At 40.9% G+C, this 19,797-nt stretch overlaps 2 protein-coding genes across 3 annotated transcripts in view; both read right to left on the minus strand.

Annotated features, from left to right (window-relative positions):
- Positions 1 to 11,232, minus strand: part of KIAA0408 (KIAA0408 ortholog) — a 17,072-nt gene extending 5,840 nt beyond the window's left edge. Inside the window, exons 1-5 of the mRNA XM_018565132.1 lie at positions 11,152 to 11,232; positions 10,899 to 11,063; positions 7,673 to 7,924; positions 4,827 to 5,153; positions 4,660 to 4,739 (exon numbers count right to left, since the gene is read on the minus strand). Coding sequence (XP_018420634.1) covers positions 4,660 to 4,739; positions 4,827 to 5,153; positions 7,673 to 7,924; positions 10,899 to 11,063; positions 11,152 to 11,232 — 905 coding nt within the window. The remainder of the gene's footprint in view (positions 1 to 4,659; positions 4,740 to 4,826; positions 5,154 to 7,672; positions 7,925 to 10,898; positions 11,064 to 11,151) is intronic.
- SOGA3 (SOGA family member 3) overlaps positions 10,977 to 19,797 on the minus strand; it is a 60,266-nt gene continuing 51,445 nt past the window's right edge. For both annotated transcript variants that reach the window (XM_018565137.1, XM_018565136.1), the window contains exon 8: positions 10,977 to 11,063. The gene's annotated coding sequence lies outside the window, so the exon portion shown is untranslated. The remainder of the gene's footprint in view (positions 11,064 to 19,797) is intronic.

Consider the following 19,797-nt stretch of genomic DNA (forward strand, 5'->3'; position numbering starts at 1 on the left):
GATAGAGATACAGTAGGAGAGTCCAATAACTCCTATAACATTTAACCATCACGATTCCCTTTCATCTTCATCTACAATTATTCTGAATATTACATTAACAGCACAAAATGAACAATAATCTAAAAATCATTTTTAGTTTAAACAACAATGACCCAGTATACAATTTCAGCTTTAAATATGTCGTAAAAATACTCACAAAAATATTGATTTCCAATAAATTACATTTTGATAAACAAATGGTTCAAGATTGTGAAAAATTGTCATAGTCTATGGGCACCCAAACCTATCCCAGGTATTGCTTTTCTTTGTCCATTCCCCTGCCACTGAAGCACACCAAATAATCCTAACCATTTCACTTTGGTAGATGAAGAGGTAGTTTCTGACTGAGGACTGATTGTCTTTGTAAGAGCCCCTGTACTTAGCCCCACAAATCATTATGATCTGCAGATTTGGCCTCTCTGTCAAGTCACACTATTGTTCAATGGCACTCGGTTGTCTGATGCTTGCAAAAATGGCACTCGGTGTGTAAAAGGTTGCTGACCCCTGCTCTAAGCATTATGGAAAGTCTGGGGGAAATAGGGAGGGGGTTAAATGGAATAAGAGCTCCCAGGTTTGGGGAGCCTAGACCACCAAGAAACCCATTTATACTCAGCATGGGGTATCAGTACACACCTTTAGACACCTGCTATCGATAATATACTAAAATCATTATTTTCTAGGGCTGGTAATGATTAAAATGTATCAATTATCAAAAATAAAAAATGCAGAGGACTTGAGTTCGCAATTCACAGCAAAGTCAGGACAAGCATCTTCAATGGCTAGGTCAATCTTACACAGCAACCAGAATTTCACGCATGAGTCAGCTAAAACCAAAGCATCCCTAATGTTGGGGAACCACTGCCTAATTCAGACACTAGACTGACACAAAAGTTTTGGGAGCACCAGGTAACCAGAACATGCACATAAACCAGCCGCGAAGCTTAGTTCCTATAGGTGCACTGTGACAAGGGAGCTGAGTTCACAATTTACAGCAAAGTCAGGACAAGCATTGCCAGTGGCTAGGTCAGTACGAAACAACAATCAGTGTTTCACTCACGAGTCAGCTAAAGCCAGAGCATGCCCTTCAAAAGGTCCTTAAGCAATCGAGATGCGCACCAGTATCTGACTCCTCCCCCCTTCCCTTCGTTAGCCGACAGAGCCACTTGGGGAAGGGGGGAGGAGTCCGGTGACGTCGATGTCCGTGACGTCACCAGATCTCCGACGGAAGACCCGGAAGCCGGCGGAGAGGTGAGTACGGATCAAAAGATCTTTGATCGATCAAAATAATTTTGATCGATCAAAAAAATTAACGATTTATTATTAAACTATTATTTTCCTATTGTGATAGAAGGGAAGCATCATGAAAGCCTAACCCGACCTCCATGATATTGATAAGACATAAGCATTATCATGTTCCCTTATAGCAGAGTTCCGTGCTCCATGCTCCCCACCCAAATTGACCCTCCTGTATAAACTGTACTAACTGGCACATGTTAAAATTTTGTCTGTTGTCTGTCATGGGGGAGCTGATATGACAACATGCAGGTTTGTTTGTGTGTGCCCTAGGGCATGTCTTAGAAAGCTGCATTTCCGCAGACACTCTATACCTGCTTTGTTTTAAAATCCATTATGGCAACAATCAAAGTCTGAATATTGCCGAGAGTTACAGAAAACACTATAAAAACTTTTGAATAGTTGACATGCAAATAAAAAAAACATTAGGTGCAGGTCAGCCTTTTTAAAAAATTATATATAGTTTCCTCTAACTCCGGATGAATTATACGGGAATCTGTCAACTGCTGCAAAACAGCACATCTATTTTGTATGACTAAAATGATTTTTAGTTAAGACACAAAGGCCTCTTTCTTAAAATACTTTGCTTCTAAGCCAATATTTTGCCTTTTCCTTCAAGTAAAATGCAAAGATATAAACAGATATTACTCCTGGGAAAATGTGATTACTGATATGAGCCCAAAAACCATTTCTTGAGTGCATATTTTTTAACAGCTTGGAACCATAGTAATGCTTCAACAGTACTAATGTCCCTTGATGTTTTGCTCTTATCTATGAGTATAAAAAGTCAAACATCTGGATAACAAATCTTGTGATATGGTTACATTAAGATGTATTCCAGGACTGAAATTTTAGATCATAGAAGTACTGAATATTTAAAGGACCAGTAAGCCAAAAAAAATCTTTGAACTTTATGTGAGACAACAATGTATAACATTCACAAATATACAGTGAGAAGTTATACGACAAGTCATGTACTGTATATATTATTAGTATTAGAATAGATACAGATGCACCTCAGGCTTATAGAGGCATTCGTCCAGATTCCCAGGGCAACTCCAAAGTAAAGTGTACAAAGCAGAACAGAGACTGTCCTAGTGCAAAACCTCCTTATTAGAAAGTAAAAACCGCCAATAAAACACTTCCAAACACTAGTGCTCCCCCAGAACTAGGGAAATAATTTGCTTGCTCTCTCCTGGGAACAACACAAAGTTTCTGTGTACGTCCCCTTCAGTGATGACATCACAGTGCTGTAGCTCTTTCCAACGCATTTCATTTTTGACAATCATCCTTTAGGGACGGTCACAGCACTGTAGCGTGCAAACAATTCAAATACATTTAAATATAAAAAAATAGATATTAATAAAGGTCTCCAACATGACCAATATTAGCCATTCCTCATTAGTATGATATTGTAAAATCCAATAAACAAACAAGATTGCAATATCTCATAAAAACACCTTACTCAACATAAAATCAGATTATACCCATATAGATATAAAAATATATATAAAATGTACCTAAAAAGGAGGGAAGTAAGAACAATTGTCAATCAATTGTGTCTATGATTAAGCCTATATGAGAAGCTATAGGATCGGTGTTGGATGATTTTAATGTGTACTTGGTTGGTATGAACTTTCAATAAATCTAGATATTTTATGAACTGTAGGAAGTGTGTAGAAAACTATGTTCTTAGATCACAAAAGAGAAGAGAACTCATCATAACTCTTATCTCTGCTGTCAGGAATTATATGCTGCCTCTACATATGGACATGTAACCTTGAATAAAGACTTTATAGCTCTTAGTGGATTTCTCTAGGGACAAGCAGTGAAGGATTATGGTAGGAAAAGGGATTCTCTCAGTGAGACCTTAAAGCAGAATTCCAGGACAAAATGTTCTTAACCCTTGGAGTGGGGATACCCCTGCACTGCAAGGATTTAGTGCTTGTCTTGGTCTAGGTGCTAAAAAAATAATGCTTACCCGAACTGAGGAGCTGGCTGGCTGCTACTCCAGTCCCCGAAGCCTGTCTCCTCTTTCGCTGCAGCGATAGTCCCTCAGCATCCTCACGCCCTATACACAGTTTATAGAATGTGATGACTCAAGGATCCTTAGACCAACTTCAAGGATTGGGTGAGTACAACTTTTTTTTTCTTTAGGACCTAGCCAAAATGTGAAACTTAACCCTTGCACTGCGTGGGTAGTCCCACTGCAAGGGTTAAGAACATTTTTGCCTGGCGTTCTGCTTTAATAGGTTCAGGTTACAAGACCACTAACTCAACTGCCTTATCCACAACATGGCTCTGCTTCTAACTGCCCTAGGTTTGGACCAAAGTAGCACAAATTTAACAGTTCTACAAGTGAAACGCACCAGCTGAAGATATTACATTTCAGCATGTGCACAGTACTGCTGTTTTAAGCTTCTGTTTTATCATGGCTTTGGTACTTCTTAAAGTGTGTGTAAAGCCTGACCTTTTTTAAATTTTGGATATAGGGTCAGACTGGGACCCTTTGGCTCACCAAAGGAAATGCGAGTAAGGGGCCCACCTTGTAGGGGTGTTCACAGCGCGCCGCTACATATTGCATTGTTTGATGTTGACAGGCCTGTACATTATATATTACCCCAAAGTACATTATATCATAATCCAATAACATAACATATCAAGCCACAACAGCACATTATTCATGACAGCATAACATATTAATCACATACCTTCCAAAGCTGGTGAGCCAGAGATTTCTGCATGGTGAGTGGAAAGCGTTTAATAGCCACACACATAGTACACTATGGCCAAATTATATAGTAATATGATGGTCTTGACAAACAGTGCTGACTTTACACCACTGAGGCAAAAAGCAAATGGACGTTACCCAAGGCTGTAACGTGGCAAATGTTGCTTCCCCTGCCTGGCCAAGGTCAAATGTGGCGATGAGTAAAGGGGTTACACTGTGGCATGCTGAAGCTGGTAGTGAGACTTGGGAGGTGGGGGAGCTGCAAAACAGTTCCCTCCCACCTCATGCAAAGGCTCCCTCCATAAACTATTGGCCACCAGGGTCAGATTCATACTTTATTCTCTTCTTGCCCAGCTACCTTGCTATCACTATTTTGTAAACAAACATTTTTTTGTATGAACCAGGCTGATTGTAGATTACAGAATTATAAAATAAAGACTACATAAACTAGACAAAGGGATTGGGACTGTAAACTTTCCTGTGATCCAATTTGTTGGAAAGCTGCCAGTCTGTTATAACACAAGGCTGAACTGCATCATTCATAATGTGTTTAAAGCTAAATGACACACAATTGTCAGCTTGCAGTAAATAAATACCTTTTGCAGTTGGATCTTGTCCGTATTTCTTCCTGGTATTTACATAGTTCCTCGCTGACTCTGGCAATCTCTTTTAGAGCCTGAAGTGAATGAAACATTTCATTAAACTGTAGTCGCTATGTGCTATACAAAAATATGACCAAATTGTCAATCAAACCAGTACTCACATCATTCAACGTGTCGTTTTCGGTTTTGGACATCCTTTGGGCTAGCCAATTTTCTGATTCCGGTTTGCGAGCATCAAGCTTTTTATCAGATGTTTTGGATTCAGTTGTATTCTCCTTATTTGAATGCTGACAGTTGTTAACCAATAGTTTAGTGTTTTTGTCCGGCCCAGTGCTGACTATGTGGTTTTGGTGGTTTTGTCTTTCACAGTTAATTGGCTTGGTGGGTTCCGTCTGTGAGGGGATTGAGAACTGGAGAACTTTTTCATCAACATCACCGTCATCACCGTTCAGATTTTTCTCCCTTCTTAGTTTGACTTCCTGGTACAGCTGTATGAGACACCACAAAAAGGGAACAAAGTCATCACATCAGACACATCAAGTATGCAGAACCTTAGCCCAAAAAAACAATATAAAAATCAAACTTCAAAATTCAAAGATAACATAAAGAAGCAGGTTTTCCTTCAATCCAGACCTGTCCCCCACAGTACTTTTTTATGCCACTAGATGTTCATAGTCTGACAGCCAGCATTATTCAGCCCAGTTTCTCTGAGACCAGGCCTTCATAAACACACCTGTGACTCAACAGTGAAGGAGAAAAAGTGCAGTAAGGAGCTCATCACTCACTCTGATTTCTACTCCTATCAGCATGTATCTTGTCCACACATTAACTGATTGGCTCCTTGTGCTGCTTTGCCCTCTCACACATTGCACTCTTGTGTACAGGGCTGATAAAAGGAAACATTTAGGTACTTTGCTTACACTGGAAAAAATATTAAATAATGTAATAATGGATACAGAGCTGCATTAATTTGTGTTTTTATCTGCTTAGAGTTCAGCATTAAAGTTTATTTAGGTTTGTTAACAATATGCTTTTACATATCAGACCCTCCCTCAACTTCTCCACCTTTATGATTGAGCTTCATACCACCCTCAGATCAGAGCAGTCTAATTGCTGCTGCCTGCTCAATGAGAGGGAAGTTGAGCCCTTAGTAATAAAATTAAACCAGAAAGGTAGATGGATTAAATCAGGGGGTGCTAAGAGGAGGCTTTTCTGGCTATCTTACAGGGGAAGACAAAAAATAATATGGAATTCAGGTGCCGGTTTGTCCAATTCAGAAACCAGCAGGAGTTTTTGGGAGTCGGCTCCATTGACGACAACAACAACAACAGAAAACCTCAAAAGTTGGGCACCAGCTGTCATTTTTAAGCACCATTGGCTACCTGGCTCCTGGAATTTGTCCAGCACTTGGCTAACGTAAGTAAATACAGGCATTTTAGGTTGTGAGGGTTACTTTTAAAATTCTAAAATGACTGTCAGGTGTACTTTGAGTATGTGTAAACATAAATGAATTACAACTGTATACAAGAAATGGTTCTACCATTCAGAAACATATACAGTATGAAAAAAATCTTCAGGAAGTTATCAGAACAGAATATATATGAAATAATGTATGGTTCGGGAGGCAGAGCCCTTTTCTACATACAATTCTTCACAGTACTCTCCTGTTAATAGAATCAACAGGCAACTGAATACAGATTGCCAGGTAAAGTATCCTTCCTATCTCCTCTCAATAAAAGTAGCTTACACTCCCCTGCTTCAGATGCATCACCTTAAGATTGCAGGAAACCCTGGTTTCCATTATGTGCAGTACAAATCTGGGACAGGGTAGGGGTATTCATTTTGAATAGGGGGCCTTGGATATCTAACAATTAGACCTTGCAGCCAGCCAGTAGTTATCCTTTAAGGCTAAATTTTTGGCTGTGTTTAAGCTCTCAAAAGTGGGATCTCTCTTGGAGATTACAACCCAGTTACTATTTTAATCAGCTTTAAGCCAAGCAGACAAAGTCACGGCTCAGTGAATAATTCTCCATTCCTACAGACAATACACCAGTTAATTGGTTACCTGATTTAAGAAAGACATGAAGGACTCATTCAAACTGGCAGCAAGAACAGGTGGTTGATCTGCAGTTGAAAAGCTTACCAAGCAATTAGCAAAGCTCCTTACTAAAGTGTTAATGGACTGCGAACTATGTAGTACACATAAAAAAATTTCAGTTGAGAAAACGTTCATAGGGTAGCCAAGCTGAGCATCAAAGTAATAGAAATCCATGATATTGTCTTAAAAAAGACAGTTGGGTCTATATATTGAAGCAAAAACACCACAGCAATCACAAAAAATGCCAAATATCACAGCACAAACTACTTCAAAGTGGGTCACTTTCTCTACATTACTTCCCTTAAAATTGTTTAATAATAAAAAAAAACATCAAAGAGGGCATTTGGAGTTTTTTGGCGCAACTTAAAATGATTGGTTATTCAGCATTCATCCCTTACATGCATGCCCATATGAACTTAGCCTGATGGTAGCATAGAATTTTAACGGGAAGATGTCAGCACTGAAATCCCAGATTAATGTACACAGCCACAACCACGACACGTCTGCCCATCTGCATCCACCCAATACTGACATATAAGATATGGGATGATGTAACATTTATGAAACCTGCTGACTGGTTCCTCAGGGCAAATATGTAAAAAAAGACAGCACTGGACTCCTTTTCTGTGTTTGGATTTGCACATTGTCACCATTTATCCAAGCACCCAACCCTACAGTCCCATTATAGAGATTTGTGTGGCGTGGTTTGATTTACTGATGGTTCCTCCGGGCAGACACACAGCAAAGGATACAATACCATACCATAGGGGAAGAACACAACAGCAGAAAAATAACCATGCCTTTCTATAGGAGAAGAACACATCAGAAAAATAACAAAGCCTAGAAGATGTTGTAATCATGACCTAGACATGGCAATACTAAGTTGTTATGATCCAAGAAATATATTACCTCTTCTATCTTTTTCTGCATCACTTTCCATTGACATTCCCACTCTTTTCTTTCACTGTCAAATCTTTCCAACAACTCCATCTTTTCCACTTTCCAATTCTGATCATTATTTTCCAACTGCCTTTTGAGTTCCATCGCTGCAATGTGAGTGTCTTCCAGCAGGCGCCTTTGCTCTGTCTTTTCTTTCCTCACGTCTCTCTGAGTGTCTGAAGTACTTTTACTGGCACATGGCTTGGCCGAGTTAGCTTCTAGCTAAAAAAAGATGAGTGACAAGCGTATGAGCAAAGCACTATTAGAAGTCCTAGCAAATAAAAAAAAGAAACAATTTCACTTGCAACATCATGCAATTTATATGGCAAAATGGCCAGTTAATTTTTTCAATGCATTTAAGAAATTAATAATATTATTGAAGTCACATAAACATATGACAAATGAAAAGCTCCAGATTTGTATAAACTGAAACCGTATGGACTTATTTAGGCATACAGGGCAATACTAGGCAACAAAAAAAACACATTAATTGAGCTACTAATGCTATCCAGCAAACCTTACAGCTGTGTTAAAAATCAGATAAATTATTTAATTTATATTTATCCATTGTTGTACTGTTTCGTAAAAGAATACTAGGGGGCCAATTTATAAATCATCCACCTAGCCATACGATGGGCGAATGCCATTCCTGCCACTAAATGGAACCTAGGAGCATTGATAAATAGCCCTTTAGGAGTGAGCTCTCTGAAGCATCTCCTCTAATTTTGTCTCTCTGTTTTCTATAGTACCAGTTACATTCAAAAGTCAAAGGCATATTTGAATTTGATTGGTGCGTTTGAGAAAGTACTGGCACTTTTTTTACATTTGGCTTTGTGCATGTAAGATAGAAGAAGCCTCCATTGGACCTGTCTGGGAATTCTTTCCTAAAGCACATTCGGGGGTTCTCATAGCAGCAGATTAATGACTAAAGGGTGTGGGGGTGGACTAGTGCACTACAGCAATGTCTGGAACAATGTCTGGATAAATAACTGAATTCCTGAGCAAGACTGTGCTGTCTTTATGGATCTCAAGGCATCATTTTTCATTTTTATTTCAGGATTGCTTGGACATTTTTATTTCAGCATTGCTTGGATGTGAAAAACATATACAGGTGTCACATCAAGCTTGTGCATCTGCAGATAGAGAGGAATGAGTTCATACTACTCTGCAGTTACACAAATCAGATGTGACATCTAGAAATGTTTTCACATTCTTTGATTCCACGCAATCCTGAAGGGATATCATGTACAAACCCTGATGAAGGGAGAGTGTGTGGACCCCCGGAAATGCATTGACATTTTACCCTGTTGATCTTTTATCAATAAAAACTTACTTTGAACTCTATTGCCATTGTTGTGGTGCCCTTTGCATCTTTGATTGACATTTACCAAAGTCTTCCCTTTCAGTTTGGAGGTTCTTTGTTGTGTGGGAGCAACCACACTGAGGTGATCCAGCTTTATAAATGAGAGTCATTCCTGATACTGGAAACTAACAGGAGATCCTAGCACCTCTCATTTATACATTTCTAATTTTGACTGAATGTAGGGCACATTCACACCACACACATAGAGAGCATGTATGTTGCTGTGCACTGTGAATGCCCACTTCTTTCCACTGCAATACATTTTAACGGTGCTTGTTTTTTTCCTTCTTTTTAATAGTATGTTATTCTCATGTGCTGCAATACATTGGGTGCATTACGGGGCGTCTGAACGCTCTTCAAAAAAAAAAATGCAACTGATGTATGTCCCTGGACACAGACTGTCTGCATCCAGGGACATACATCTGTACCTCTACACAAATATATGCTCTGATCTGTGTTTACCAGCACACGCAGCCTGTCAATTATTTGCACAGGTCAGCTGTAGACAACACCTGCGGCTCTCCAGTGCATAGATCTGCCCATTTTCTATTGTGTTAGACATCTACAGCTATGTAAATGAGCCTTAGTGGATGCTTTACATGCTCAGTTGTCCATATAAAAATACCTGCTTGTAAGTACATCATTGAGTATATTTCAACTCCAGGCAGAAATAAAAACACCATCTAATCCAGTTACGTATTTACTAAAAATTAATTAGGAACGAGCATATATGCTTGTATCTATCTTGTTATCAGCCTCCTATAAAATTCTATACAGCAACACTGTGGGAAAGGGAGAAGCAGCACTATGAGCCCATCAGAGCTCTATTGTATTGCACAGTGCTGTCATTCAACGGTTTGAATATGCTTACAGGAGGGCACTGTTATGACTTCATCAGTGTTCTGCCTATCCTCCATATCTAATCACAGGCTAACGGCTTAGTCCGTGACCAAGCTGTATTGCTTAAAGGAGAACTCTGGATAAATAAACTCTTAACCCTTGCAGTGGGGCTACCCCCACATTGCAAGGGTTAAATGCTCATTTTGTGTAACAGCTACAATCACAGAGTTATACTCAGCTGAACCACTATCCTGGCTTTCTCTTACACCGCTCCCTTCTCTCCAGCGATGGAATGTGCCTTGGTGCCCTCACTTCCAATACGCTGTATTGGACGTGACGACTCACAGGACCTTAGACCGCTGGAGCACGGAGGGGAGCAAGGTTGAAGGGACCGGTCTAGGAGCAAGCCGGGATCGTGGTTAGGTTTTGTATAACTTTGTTATTTTAGCTCCCTAGACAAAACGAGCACTTAACCCTTGCAGTGTGGGGGTAGCCGCACTGCATGGGTTAAGATTTTATTTGCCCAGAGTTCTTCTTGAACTGCATTAGAGAAAAGTAAGGTCACTGACCTGACTGTACTGTCTGGCATTGATGTGCGTGTCGTAACATTAGCAAACTGCAAAATAGTTCTTGTATATGTATTTCAACTGTTTACCTGTTCTCCAGGAGTTCCCCTCAAATGTTGCCTAATAGCCTTTAGCAAAAGAGCTTGAATGAACTAAAGCTGGCCCTAGCACAGGGCCCCATCTCAGTCCAGCATTTTTTGAGGTTTCAGTCACTACTTTACCACACTCAATTTGACTGATAATTTGATTGGCTGGATTCCAGACGTAAATGTTATGGCTCCAAGGGAACTCGGGTGATTGTCAGCATGAATATGAATTCAGGAAGTATTCACTAATGTCGAAAAATGCTCAGTATCTCTCACTATTATTTCATGTGTATCATATTGTTGAAACATTGCAATCATTTACATCACTGTACAAACAATACCTTGGAGATGTACTGTTTTAGTTCACTCCGTTCAATCTCCCACCCACATCGATCATTAAGAAACTGCAGCAGAAAGTCCGTCCATTTCTTTTCTTCTCTGTGCTCTCTCTGTATCACTTCCAAAACCGCCTTCAGCTCAAGCAGTATTCCTCTGTTTTCACCTGCCTGCAATGTGCAAGAAGATATTTATGTGTTGGAATATATCTATACGTACAAACCACACAGCATTCTGAAGATGAAATAAACCTGTTACTACTTCTGGATGAGCCAAGTCCCCAGCCTTCACATGGACAAAATCCAGCACTAGGCTGCCCATAAGCAAACAGCTTGACATTTTACAAAGGCCTAATAAAATGAAAGCATATAACCAAAAGCTATTTTGTGCTTGCATGTAGATTTATTATTTAAAAAAAAGAAAGGATCCCAACTCTAGCCAAACTTTTTTTTTATAGTTTTGGATGGAACAGAAAATCGTTAGAACCTCTTGGATTTAAAAAAAAAATCATTTTATTCATGTCTCTGTCCCCATTTAGAAGAATAACCCTTATTTACTGTGTGGTGATTGCAACAGGAAGTGAGAGTAATCTCCTCTCACAAATAGCCTAAAAATAAATGGCTGAGGTGCCAGTTCAAGGATGTTATATTTCACCTTTTATAAAACCTGGAACAAATAATAATGTCAATGCCAATAGCAGGTATTCAAATGTACTACTTAAAGCAGGGGTGTCAAACTCAATTTAATCGTGGGCCACATCAACATTATGGTTGACCTCAAAGGGTCTGTAAGACTATATAAATGTATCTAATCTTTATCATAATTGCCTCTGCATTCGATTATCACTGGTTTTAGTAATAACCTAATACCTAGATCTGAAAGTAGAAGTCTAGGAAATGGCCTGGTGGGCGGGATTCGGCCCCAGGGCCTTAGTTTGACACATGTGACTTAAAGGAACAGTATAGTGTATTTTCAGGAAGCACATATTTGAGTTATAAATTACCTTAGACAACCCAGCGAGCAAGGTAAAAGGGGTAAAAAAAAACATAAGAGGTGGAGAAGAGTTCCTCTTTAACAACTGTTCAGATAAGTAATCTGCCACAAAACATAATTTTTTAGTGTGTCAGCTTATTTACAGATTTGCATTGTGAGAAGGAGCAGTAAAGCACAACCACACTGTGCGGAAATGTAAAGCATTAAGCAGAGCATGCGTGAGTATTGAGCAATTATGGCTGCTCCTATGTACATGCAGTATTTAATTACAAACTACCATTTATGGATGAAACTTTGATAGTTGGCCTATGGTGCCAGCATCACTTTTGCAACATTTTTCTTCAGTTTTCAGAAATCACATTCATATTCAAGAACTTTTTTAAAGGAAACAATCAAAGGATAAAGCCTGTATAGGGCAGGTTCTACACTGGCTTCTGATTACTCCCTATTCTTCAGTTGAGGGTCATCGGAAGCATCCCATGCATCAGAACCCAAGTCGCATGAGAAAAAGTGACATGTCAAATTGCAGAACGATGGCTTCTAACAAGCTCTGCCTGCTAGGGTATAGGTAAAGTTGCATACGCAACAGACTGCTAATGCTGGCCATACCCTAGGGGGGTTATTTACAAAGGAGCTGAAAAATTAAGCCAAAGCATTGGCTAATCCTTCGGCTCACTACGGCCGCGGAGCCCTTCGGTTCAGCCGAACCGAAGGGCTGCTGTACGGGCTATTCACAATAGCCCAAACAACTCAACTGAGCCGAACACATTTGTGCTTCAGCTTGGCTGAGCTGAACACACAGCTGAATCGGGGAGAACAGCTGTGTTCTCCTCCGGCTGGTAGAATGGTAGACCATTCTACCCGCAAATGTAAAAAAATAGGTGGAGCTAGCGCTGACATCACCACTGGCTCCGCCTATTTGTTATCATGCCAGTGACCCGGGTGGGGGGGACTCTGGAAAAGCACCCTCGCAGTGCCGAGGGCATGTAGCCTGGTATGGCAGGGCGGGGCAGCCAATCAATCTTTGTCCCCCCTTCCTGCCCTGCCAAGCCTGTGCTCGGATTAAGGGTTCTTCTCACTGCCTCCATAAACGGTAAACAGCATGGATGGGGAAATCTCCCATGCCGGGCTATTGAATTCTGACAGCCAGCACTCCCAGCTGTTAGAATACCTGAAAAGTGGCTGCAGCTGATTAGCAGCAGTCATGGTTCAGTTGACAATTTTCATCCCGGCTTCTTCAGCAAGGGGACTGAAAATTTGAATTTTGTCAATCGTTGTGGTGCTGGCAAGGCCACACACAGGATCTGGTCAATATCCGAGTAGTGTATGGCCACCTTAACACAGATATGTTGTTTTCTAACCTAAAAGACATCTAAGCCTAGAACATCACATGACAATTCTACTTGAGAGACTTATTGCAAAGTCTGACTTTTGGATCCCTAACTCCTACAATTGGCACAGTCTTTTAGAGTATGTTAATATCAGGAAAAGTTCACAGAGCCTTAGAGAATTCCTTTTCTAGAAAGTTTCATGTGAGCGCAAAAGCATATCTGCCACTGATTTATTTGCTGGACTTTGGAAACTGAAATGTAATTTCTGTTCCAATTAAACAAATTATATTACACTTATCACATAACTTTGCTTAAAGTGACAGCAAAGTAAATGTATTCACTAACATGTTTTTAGGACTTCAGATATGTTTTAAAATGTTCATTTGTAAATTTCTGGCCCTCTATAGGAAGCTACACCCTGCAGTTTAATTCTTTAACATGTGTATTCCAGAAATAATACACAGTCAGCATATTTTCTACAAAAACACTATCGACAGAAAACCAAGAGAGGATAGGCATCATGCAGTATAAGAGAAAATACTTTTTACTTATTATCTACACCCAAACACATGAATATAATACATTGCAGCTTACTGGTCCTTAGATGTGGTAGCTGCATTAGTTTTCTTTTTTTTTTTTAAGTAGATTTTTTGCAAGTACAGAAACATATTTTTATCCTGTCAGAATTCCAGTGTCTTTCTAAATTGCTGTGCACCATGCTGAAAGGGTGGCAAAGCTTCAAGGCGTTCTCTGATTGAACGAGGGGCAGATTATGACATCTCTGCCTCTTGTGCAATGAGAGATCGCCGTGTATGCGTTAATAAAAAATACTAGGCATTCTCTGATTGGGCACTATGACAAGGGAGGACTCCCTGTGTTTATAGAGCAGAGGGGAAGTCGCTCCATACAGCGCAGTGACAGGTCCTACGAGATCACTGTAAAACACTGTAATAGCTCCAGCTAATTTAGTGCATCACTGGATTACCATGGGCTGACCAGATAAAAAATATGTATTCTTACAATAATACCTGGAGTCTGAAGCTGTCACACGACGGCTCTATAGATCGGGAACTGAGCGATCACATACCGCTGATCACTCAGCTCGCGGTCTTCTCCCTGCAGAGAGTGGTGACTGTCAGTCCCTATTCTCCACAGAGATTCCCCCCTCCCCTCTCCGTTGCTCCAGAGCTCATTTGAAAGACAGACGGGGGAGGGGGCAGGCAGACCTGGCTCTAGAGAGTAGGGACGTGCGGTCAGGGGAGGCAGGTGAGGCAAAGGGGTTGATTTACTAACCTTTTAAACACACCACGAACGTGTATACACCTCTGTAGTGTGTTCCCTCCCAGCATGATCTATGGGAGGAATCGAAACACCTTTGTAGTGTGTACACACCCAGCAGGTGTGTTGTTCAAAGCCCTGCAATGAATTGCAAGGTAATGTGGTGTAAATTAGCTCTATGTTATGTTGCTTGCGTTGATGAATGCAGGAATGTAAATGCATGAGCTAACCATTTTTGTCTAAACTGTGAAGCAGCATTATATATGCATCATGTGCATGATTTTTCCATATATGGCATTAGTGGAAATATGCTTTTAGAGACTTTTTGGTTGATAAATACGTTTTGCTGTGTGAAAATCACACACACCTGGTGTGTGTGTGTGTGTTTAGGTTAGTAAATCAACCCCAAAGCCTCACGTAGAATTATGGAGGAAAAAGCTGTCAGCTTCGACTCTGAAGCCGACAGCTTTTTCTCTATTCAGATCGGCATCTATCAGGTTACACAGCAGGGAAATCCTCCCCGATGTGTAACCTGTCATGGACGGAGAGCTGACTGTTAATTACGGGCAGTGCTGCATCCAGCTTTTGACAGGTAGTTATGTTACACGGCAGCAGGCTTCCCCAATACTTGTGTAACCTAACTATTGAAGCCAGAGCTGTCACAGCCTATACTCTTTGTTAGAAGCTTGAGCTCTGTGGATGGCTTGGACCAATGGCAAAAAAAGGCCTATGGCAAAAAAGAACTATGGCCAAAAAAGGTTGGGCCATAGTTCTCTTTTAATTGTTACATGCACTTTTATATTTTGTATCTACCTTTGCTGCCCTGCACTACTACTGGAACACATACAGCCACTGAGATAATGAAATGCCCACCACCACACATTGCCCCCTCAGTCATTTGCTTGCATTGCTCTGCATACTGACCCTTCCTGCCTGTGCTTTATGTAACTTTATATCTTTTAGGGCGTCATGAGCCCAGTAAGTGATTGACAGGCAAGAAAGACGTGATGCCACAAAGAGTTCTGTGAAAACTGCAATGATCTAAATAAAATAGTAAACCACAGCAAGCAACAGACAGTCATGTCTTGTTGTATCTCTACATAGATTTAATTATTATGAATTTCAGATGTCTAATTCTGTTTCAACAATATATCATTTTGTTGTCTTTTAAGGGTGTAAATACCCTGTTTCCCCGAAAATAAGACCTACCCTGAAATTAAGACCCAGTACCATTTTTGGGAATTGCTAAAATATAAGACCTACCCCGAAAAAAAGACCTAGCTGTGACCATTCCCAGGGCCGGTGGTGGCATAAGGGGGAACTTGAAGAGCCATGGGAGAGGTAGGAGAGACTCACGGTGCCAACGAAGCCAGCGCTAGAGGAAGCGAGGCGGCACCGGAGGGAGCAGAGCCACATAAGCTGATGCCTCCTCTACAGCGCCGACTCCTGCCACAGGCGGAGTGATACCAAATGCACTCTGCCTGTGAGGAATCAATAGTGAAAGCGCGCATCGCTCATTCTGATTACCAAATTGCTCTTGGAAAGGTGCGGCACCCCTGATTGCCCTGATCACCCTATTCTTAACTTTGCCATTTTGGATTATTTCATTTGGATTTGCATTAACTTTGGATTGTTATATATGAAAAAAAAAAAAAGAAGACCTACCCCGAAAATAAGAACCAATTGTGTGTTTTTTTGAGCCACAAAAAATATAAGACAGCGTCTTATTTTCGGTATGCCATTCTCCTATTCGCCATCAGCCCACTCTGTCACAGGAATCATTCCATTCTACTTTCATATAAACAATACATGACAATATATAATAAATATACTGTATATAGACACATATAATTCCTCTACTTATAGTTTGTTTTATTTCTTGGAGCCGCCACCCACTGGCCCTTGAAGGGACTCTGAACAATGGGTGGCGGGCTTCCCAATCATCTGATCACTGTGACAGGCTGTCAGAGCAGTCACATGATTGGGAGCCCATCCCACCTCCTCCCGAACATAAACAGTGTCCATGAGGTGTCGGTGACAACTTAGTCACTGTCCTAGAAGTGCACTAGTCAGTGCACTCTCAGAAAATAATAGCGGACTGGCTGGCAGATATATTTTCAGTATGTGTACAGCCAGAGTTAAGGCCCACCAGCCAGGGTGATGTATATATGCACTATGCCAGCGGAAAGGTGGTAATATCTTAAAATTATAAAATGCTGGTTAAAGATGATCAACAGTCTATAACAAAAACCTGTAGTGGAATTATTTGCATGCAACGAAGGTCATTCAAAACTAACTCTTTGAGTTTGTCCACTTGGCTCTACAGCTAGAATCAGCAATGAAAGATCATTTGAGAAGTTGTGGCAACACACATCCCTTTCATCTGGATAGAATGCTTAGTAATAGACAAGTATCTTAAATAAACAGCAGGATCTGCAACCACGTAAAAGTGCCAGAAACTCAATTTGTTATTACAATGTTCAAGAACTATTATTCTTTTTTAGTACTGCCATGGGCCATCTCAACAACATTTACAACCATGAAAGTGAAAATACAGAATATCTTTATTTGAAGGAGAACTATGAGGTGAGTGATTTCCACTCATCCTCAAAGTTAGAGCCGACCTGTGACAAATACACTGTCAGAGGTTGGCTCTAATAATCGGGAAGTAAGCAGAAACATGCAGTCGATCCGCTCACTTCTCGATCATCTCCCTGCAGAGTGCTGTGACTGTCAGTCACCGCTGCCCGCAGGGATTCTCCTCCTTCCCTCTCCGATGCTCCAGCGCTGACTGTAGGAACAAACGGGGGAGGGGGCAGGCACAGCTGGCTCTACCTCAAGATAGGCAGAGCCAGCTGTCACTCACGCAGCTGGGTGGATCTCGACTGTATTATCGGGATCCGTCCCGGCTGCGGCGCTGTCAGTATATTGCGATATACTGAGCTTTGGGTCACGGGAGGAGGTTAGTATATGTCTTCATATGACCCTAAAGAGAGCTATTGGGAAAAACACTAACCCCATAGTTCTCTTTTAAAGAAGCAATTAATACTATTTTGTAGAGCACACTCATACAAAGATCTTGTGAAATCTGCTAAAGAATTAACATTCAGTTTATATTATATTACTGTAATATGTGATCAGCAATTTTAAGCTGAAAGAGTCTGGCCAGACGTTTGCTGCCATACATTTAATTGGGCTATAAAAAGAATTACTTAAATTCTCATCGTTATCTTGAAAGCCTAACTTTAAGCTCCATGCCCCCCACCCCTAAATTGCCCCCTTTGTGTAGTTGTTGCTTTGTATTATTTTATACTGCATCAGTACACTAAGTATGAAGGGTGCTGTGGTGGCACCGCATGACACTCTGTGCTCACTATGTGTCTCTCTATCTGTTGGTTTGAGTTACACTGTGGGGTCATTCAACCTGGAAGACTGAAGAGTTGTGGTAAACAGTTGCTGTGGGGGAGAGTGCCGCACTTAATGTATTTAATTCAAAGTATTCACAGTGTTGCAGCTTGAGCTGTCTTTTTCTTTAAACACTGCCTGGGGTCCTTTTAAAATAATAATAGACTGTAGTCTGGCTTTAATGTAATTTTAAAAGTTATTTTCAATATGTTTTAATCTGCAAAGTGGCTGCGGGAGATCAGCAGCACTGAAATACAACAGAGAATGAAAAATGGTTAAAACTGCAATTTATTAAACAAAACAATGGAAACTGTTTATGATACACAGGGGTTTATTAAACTAAATTCATGCCTGATTAAACCCTCTGCATTTATTACTGTAAAACAGACAGGCTTCATATACAGTAATAAGTATGCTGCTATTTTTTATTTTTTTTTAGTTACCAATTGCTGAACCAAGGGTTAAAACACCCTGTGGTAGGAGCACCAAGGAGAGTCGGACTGCTCTTTCAAAAAGCATCAGTCCAATTCTTTAAGGGCCCAATTCACTCCACTGTTCCAAATAAAAGCACTGCTCAGTAAAAACTCACTATGCAAAGTGAACATGCTCTACACCTTTAGTAAATAAACCCTTAAGAGTCCTGGAAGTAAACTAATTTTGCTGTGTTCTCACTTTAGAAAACCATAGTGCTTTGGGAATATTTTGTGATAAGTACATCCTGAGTTAAATGTTTATCTGTAAAACATTTAATATAAGTTGTAAAAAAAATAACCCGGTTAAAAAACGTACTGTATTTACTGTTAAAAACATATATGGGTCTATTCACTAAGCTGCCGAAGGATCTAGCCGTAGCTTCGCCTGATCCTTCAGCTAGCTTCGGCCCCAGGACCCCTTCGGTTCAGTAGAACCAAAGGGCTGCTGTAGGGACTATTTACTATAGCCCGTACAGCTCCCGAAGTTGGCCGAGGGGCTCAGTCAAGCCGAAGCTGCCCGAACAACCGGCCATTGGCCGGCCGACAGCCTGCTACTGACTGCAGGGCGGAGCCAGCCGTGACCTCGCGGCTGGCTACGGCCACTTACACAGATAGATCAGCGTCCCTGGTTACCATTAGAGCGCGGCTTCCGGCCGCCCGGGAGAGAAACACTTTTTCCCCGGAAAGTTTTACTCTGCTCGATCGAGCAGAGTAAACCTTTCCCTGCTCTGTTTTTTTTATTTTTCATCGGAGCCGTCTATTTGATTTTTTTCTACTTTTTAAACTGTTTTTCTATTCTGATTGGTACCACAGAGGTACCCAGCAGAATAGCCGAGCCGAATAACGCTATTCACTCGCATCGGTTATTCACTCGGCTGCCTACGGCAGCTTAGTGAATAGACCCCATAAAATAATTTGACATGAAATGTAAAAAAAAACTCCAGGCAGAAGAGATCCTAACCCTCGCAGTAAGGGTTCCCCCACACTGCAAGGGTTAAGTGCTCGTTTTCATCTAGGGTCACAAATAACAAAGATATACTCATCTTAGCTACGGCTGCTAGACCGTTCCCTAAAGCCTCTCTCCCCTTGAGCAATGGAATGTCGCTTGGTGTGCTCACATCCAATACACTGTATTGGACGTTATAACTCATGGGTTTGTAGATCGCCAAAATGAAGGAGGAGAGAGGCTACCAGGTCTGAGGTCTGGGTAAGTATATCTTTGAGACAACAAAGGTCAGGTTCTGAGGAAGGGGGCGTGCCCCAGAAACATATAAACCAAGACCACACAGGGGCACTTAAGTATATCTTTGTTATTGGCAACCCTAGGTGAATACGAACACTTAACCCTTACAGTGCGGGGGTAGCCCCACTGCAAGGATTAAGATTTTGTGTGCCCGGAGTCCTTCTTTATTGTAGTTTCTCTG

This window comes from Nanorana parkeri, unplaced genomic scaffold (assembly GCF_000935625.1).
Source record: "Nanorana parkeri isolate BGI_ZX_2015 unplaced genomic scaffold, ASM93562v1 scaffold816, whole genome shotgun sequence".
NCBI classification, from domain to species: Eukaryota; Metazoa; Chordata; class Amphibia; order Anura; family Dicroglossidae; genus Nanorana; species Nanorana parkeri.